A 6,000-nucleotide genomic window follows, 5' to 3' on the forward strand; every position below is an offset into this window, starting at 1 on the left:
CATGGTGCTGATAAAGGGTTGGTGCTTGGCTGAGAAGCCCTGCACTACACTTGGCCTTGCCTCTCCCAGGCTTTGCAAAGTCCAGGGCTGAGAAAGGAAACCAAGGGGGTTTGTCTGTGGATCTTTGCACTGCCTCTGTGTACCTGCACTTGGAATCTGCTCTGACTTACCCTGCACTGGCCTTCGGCTCCTTCCCTGGGGCACTGGGGCATTTACTGCTGCTCTGGGTGACACTGCTCGTGCCCATCAGACACTGGAAGTGCTGTGAAGACCTTCTGCCTCTGATGTGAGCATCATCCTTCCCCTGATACAAACATGTTGTTGTGTCCTCTGAAATCCAGCCTGTCTATCCCTCGCAGTCAGTGTGCAATGAATGCCTTCCATGGGAGGTGCAAGTAAAGAGCTGGGCATTTTGAGTGATGAATAATTGCACCTGAAAACTCAGGGTGAATGTTTTGATAGCTCCCATTTATGGCCAGCATGAGCTGCTCCATGGAGCACTCAGCTCTCACAATTTACTGCTTTTCAGGGATAAATTTTCCTGTGTTTACTTGTCCTTCCCCCATTTTTTGTTAACGTTTGTATTTGTTATCCTTTTCCTTGGTATCACTTTCTCTCAGTGGTGCTGTGCTCACAGTGACAGTGGAATGCTATGGCAACGATATATTATCTGCAGTCTTGCCAGTGAGTAAGATGTGCTGCAGAAATTAGTTCATTTATCAAAATCTGATGTGCAGAGCTGAGCAAAGGACTTGGCTATCCAGAACCTCCTGCTACTTTCACAAGACCTGCTGTTCTGCTTCCCATTGGTTATGGCACTCAGATAAATTCTCTCCTGACTGTTTCCAGTGATGCCTTGTTAAACCTACAGATGTCTCAGCACCTTGGAAAGTATTTTTGGATGTACAGTAATCTCCAAGCTATCTTTGGTGGTGACAAAAAATGGAAAAATGAGCAATTTTTTTTCCCCCTTCTGTTACTATTCCAGAAAGGTACTTTTCTGTGATTTCAGGGTAGGAAAGAGCATATAAATGGAAAAATCTCACCCAGATTGGGAAATGTGAGAAATGTGTTAGATTTGCACTGCTGAAGACTAAAAGAGCTCTGCCCTTCCCTGCTCCGTGCTGCAGACTGGGCCATGTAGAGCCTTCAGGTTGCTGTCTGGCACCTTCTCTGTCCCACATACACACTGGTGGAACGGCCTTTAGGTGCAATGCTGGCATCTAATTCCAAATTCCTCTCCGGTGTGGGTGTTCAGAGTCAGTCAGTTGACAGCCCTGTCATTTCTGGTCCTGTTGGCACGTGCTGGGTGAGGAGGACTCTGCCCTCTGTGCCTGTCCCTCCTGTGCTGTCCCTCCCAGCCATCCTGACTGCTGGGCCTGACAGGGCGGGGCAGCTTTTGAGCAGCCCAGGGCCAGGGCCAGCTCCCAGGGTTGCTGGGTCTGGGGTTGAGATTAGAAATGTTAAACCTTTGGTTAGATGTTCAGAAACTGTTTACATGGGTTTTACAGTACTCACATGTTCTTAATAGTCGGGGTTTGGCCAGAAACTCCTGGAGAGGAATCAAGCCAGGACAGGCTGCTGCAGACTTATGGACATTGTCCGAAAGTTTCCAGGGAAATCAGTACTCTTGCTTAGTCAAATTATGTTTGCTTGTTGACCCCTCTTATCTAATTAGTCTGTACTTCACTGAGCTGCTTCTCCTTGCATGCACTGAAGCAATTATTTCACTTTACTGTTTTACCACTGTAATGATGGAAGAAGTTGAATTAAGAGATGGTTTCTTTTCCATGTTATAACCCCATGCCTTGTGATTTGTGCAGAAATGAATTGTTTTGTTGCACATCTGCCATCTGTTTGAGGTGAGGGGAGGATGTGTGAGCTGAGCAGCCAATTAGACAATCCTTGGGGGCTTCTTATTAGGTGTGGATAAATATCCAAAGCTTGGATGCCTATCTGTAGTCTTGAGGTTCCCACATCTTCTCTGGGCACTGCACAAGAAAAGCAAGGGGCAGTAGTTTGGTCTCATTTGCAAAATGTGTAACTGGGCTGGGGGGGGAAGCAGATAGATTTTGGTTCCTCTGCAAGCCCATGTCAGAGCCAAGACTAAAACCTGGTTGTTGAAATCCTAGACTCCATCCTCTGTGGCCTGCTGCCTCTCTAAGCATGTGTAAGGTTTTAATGAAAAACACCAATCTTAATTTAGAGCAGGATTCAAGGGAACTGTCCTATTCAGTTACTTAATTATAGGTGAACTATAATTACAAGACACAAACATGTCTTGCTACAAAGCACCAAGCAAAAGAGCAGAAAGGATTATTTGTTGTTTAATTTAGCAGAGGAAGGCAGCTGATCATGCTAAGTCTCTCTGACACCCAGCAAGTTGTGTGATCCTATTTGTTAATCTTTTTAACTTTCCGTTTTATTAGGATAGGGTTTCAGGAGCAAATAGGATAAATGAGATTAAATCTGTCACCCTGAATTACTCTCCTCTGACTTATGAACAGAGTCACTCTATGTAAGAGAAGTATAATTATGAGGGAGATGCTGCCTGTGTAATTGTGTGCTTCTTTGAGAAGAATTTGAGATCCCTAATTATCTCTGGGATTGCTCTGTGCTGGCCCTGGGTTTCCAAGGTAAACAAAGCCAAGGGAAGTTCCTCTGCTGAGCAGTTCCTGATGTAGCATGGCTTGTACCTGAACTGTAGCAACATTACCCTTCAGGTCTTCTGGTTCAAGTGAAGGATCCAAACTAACTTGGAGTAGGAGACACACACATATATATAAAATAACTGTTTTGGGTTCACCAACCAAAAAAAGCTTTGGATCCTGTGTTTATCTAAATTCACAGCAACTTCTGTTAGGAAAAAGCAAAAAAGTTCAGCTGGATTTGTCCCATGGATAGGCATAATTGCTGCTGGAAGATCTCCTGGAGAAGGGATATGCACAAAGTAAAAAGAAACTCACTACAGGTCCCACTCAAACATTTCTGCAGATTCTTTCTTGAGGCAGAGGGGCAGAATCCAGATTTACATAATGGATTAGTGATAAAACAACCTGCTAGCCTTGGATTAGAGTTTCTGTTATTTTGCCTAAAACTGTGTGTGCATTAGTGGAGAAGATGCATCATTTTTGTGAATCCTAGTACCAGTTTTATTTTCTTTTTCAGACCTTTTTACAGTTACAAGCCAGGACTTGATCTCCACATCTGTTTTTATTGGCCAGTCTAGTTCACAAATGAGGCCCCTTTTGTTCTATCTAATTTTATGTAGTCTGTGATGCTGCATAAAGATTCTGGGAAGAAGAGATGGAAGGATTGTGAGCTGACCTTGTGGCTAGTATGTACAGTGACTCACTCTATCCTGTATTTCAACTTCCATGAAGTCTTTTCAGATACACTGTTCAGCCATTAAATGAGCTGTTCAGTTTAGCTTATGGCTAAAGTTTTTCTTAATATTTTGATATATTTGTTGTGAACATGACAAAGTAAATCACAAAGGAGAATGTTAACAAATGCTTGCATTAATCATCTGAGACAGTCTCTCTCGTTATAATCTCATTCAGAGTAACTAGTTGTCTGTAAGAAAGGGTTTCCTGTCCTTTAGTTTGCCAACTTCTGTGACTCTACTGCCAAGGAAATCTCTCCTCCATGCTTGACAAGCAATGGGGAACTTCATAATCTTTCTCTGTGTAGGCAGCTTCTTCAAGGGAAGAAATTAAGTCAGTCATGCCCATTACTGAATCTAATTTTACTATAATTTAGAGGGAAGAACCCTTCCCTGAGTAGAATTGATTCTATAACCGCTTACTTAAGGATTTATTTTGCTTTCCTCCAAAGGATGTGGCAGAAACTGTTGTTAGTGACAGTGCCTGGCAAGGTCACTGCAGCACATTCCCTGGCAAGGGAGGAACTTCTGCCTTGCTTTGGTTTGCAGTCACTGGCAGCTGCTCTGAGGCAAACTGAGCGTGGCAGCAGGTCAGCAGGACTCAGGTCAGCAGGACTCAGGTCAGCAGGACTCGCTGCTTGTTGAAGTTCCACCTCTGGGGCGTGGAAGGGTCTTAGGGTACCTGGTGGTGTCAAGCTGTCTTCAGCTGATTTGGTTTGTCCTTCTGCCCTAGTCAGCCTGGAGGTTTGGCCCTGGCCACAGAGGTTTCTTACTCTTGGCTTTACAGTTCATTCACCCTGGGTAGGACTTGTCCATCTTTTCCTCACTGCAGGTGGGGCTGATTGAAGCACACACAGGGAAAGGTCCTTTTGAAGGCAGTTTGCAGCCGTGTTAAAAGCCCGGCTACAAAGAGGAAGGGAGCACAAAACAATCTTTTCCCTTACTGCTCACCAGGAAATGGGAGAAGAAAGTGTGGTGCCCTTCTACCAGTGGCCACAAGAGCATGTTTAACAGTGTCCCTTCAAGGTCAACAACGCCCTTCTCAGCTGTTCAGAACAGCCTCTCAGTAGCAGGCCCAGTGAGAATTAGATCTGGAAGAAGGCTGCTTGTCTGTTGTTGTTTTTTCCTTCTTTCTGCAGCCCTCAGCCTGGCAGACAACCAGGTTCAACTGGGGATGTAATTCAGGCAAAATACCATGCAGAAGATGTGGGCCAGGGTAGGATTTGTGCTAATGGCAGCAAGGCATTGCTGCTGAGTGGCTGCTTGGCAGCTTTGGAGGAGTCCCTGCCTGGCAAGGCAGGTGGAAATCTGAGGAGAAAGTCAGGGGTCTTTTTTCAAAGACATACTTGGTCCTACGTTATTCCTTATTTATATTTGCAAAATTCATGATATTGATCAGATTTTTTCCTTCTGCAACCCTGTAACACCCAACGTCCTCCTGCAGACAAGAGCAGTGGCTTTGCTGTGGTGTTTGGAGAGGCTGTGAATGGCTGAGTGAATGCAACTCTGCTTTTTGTTGGGAGAAGCTCCTTGCAAGGCAGGCTCTTTGCTGCCTTGCTCCTGCCCTTCTCTGCTGCTGAGAAGTGTTCTTTCTTTGCAGTTAGAACAATTTTCCTATAACTGACAGCCATTTCTCCATATTCTCCCCAAAGTCTCCTATTTTTTCCTCCTTCACCCTTTGTCTTCAGTTCCTCTCAGTTCTCACCAGGTGAGCAACAAGTGTTTCTGGTGTTTCTGAAAATTGTTCATTTGTGGGATGCCCTCCACTTTCATTTTGATATTACATTTTTATATTCTGCTGACACCTGCAAAGCCCCTGCTTGGTCTGACAAAGCTTTCCCCCAAGGAGAGGTTTTGTAGCGCTGGTTCTGAGTGTTGCAAACCAGTCCTGGAAGCTTAGTGAGAAGGGAGTGTGATTCTCTTTGCCCCTGCTCTGGGGATCAGTGATTTGAATCCTGTTCTGCTTTACCCCAGTGAAAATTGAAAGTAACACCAACTGCAACAAGGCTGTAGGGAAGGTGACAGAAATGCAACAATGGGATGAAGCTTTACACAGAGTAGCAAAACTCTGAGTAGCCAGGTTGCAAATAAGGCAATAGGGTGGAAAGGCCTGTGAGCCCTGTGAACAATGGTTCACAGCTTTCTGTGCTCTGGAACAAAGCAGCTTTACAGAGGGTGTTGCAGTGATCACTGGAGTGGCTCTGTGGAAATTTCTGTTCCATTGCAGATCCAGCCTTGCTCATGGCCGTGGGGAGGGCCCGAGGGGAGATGATGGTGAGCGGGCAGAACTCCGTGGTACAGCTGAAAGAGCCCTGACCCAAAACTTTTCTTCTCCACAGGTGCCCCTGGTTGACAAAAGCCATCTCCCCAGCCATCCCAGTGTACAATGGGCTCGTGTTCTTGTTTGTACTGGCAAACTTCAGCATGGCAACTTTCATGGACCCTGGAGTATTCCCCCGAGGTAACAGAGAATGGGACTGGTGTGTGTGTGAGGGGGTGGGTTTGAAATCCAAACCAAAGGAGGAGCCGGGTATCCAAACACACTATAATAATGGCCAGTCTTCGCGAGCGAAGATTTGGGAAAGGTCATTAACCCTTCGAGCCTGCGCAGTGGA

At 45.5% G+C, this 6,000-nt stretch overlaps 1 protein-coding gene across 8 annotated transcripts in view; it reads left to right on the forward strand.

Annotated features, from left to right (window-relative positions):
* Positions 1-6,000, forward strand: part of ZDHHC8 (zinc finger DHHC-type containing 8) — a 121,472-nt gene that overhangs the window by 80,318 nt on the left and 35,154 nt on the right. For all 8 annotated transcript variants that reach the window (XR_001874928.1, XR_001874927.1, XR_001874929.1 and 5 more), the window contains one exon: positions 5,725-5,846. Coding sequence is in view for 4 of the 8 variants with exons in the window: in XM_017815491.1 (XP_017670980.1) it covers positions 5,725-5,846 (122 nt within the window). In the remaining 4 variants the exon portion in view is untranslated. The remainder of the gene's footprint in view (positions 1-5,724; positions 5,847-6,000) is intronic.

Source organism: Lepidothrix coronata, unplaced genomic scaffold (genome assembly GCF_001604755.1).
Source record: "Lepidothrix coronata isolate B3197 unplaced genomic scaffold, Lepidothrix_coronata-1.0 Scaffold51, whole genome shotgun sequence".
Classification (NCBI taxonomy): Eukaryota; Metazoa; Chordata; class Aves; order Passeriformes; family Pipridae; genus Lepidothrix; species Lepidothrix coronata.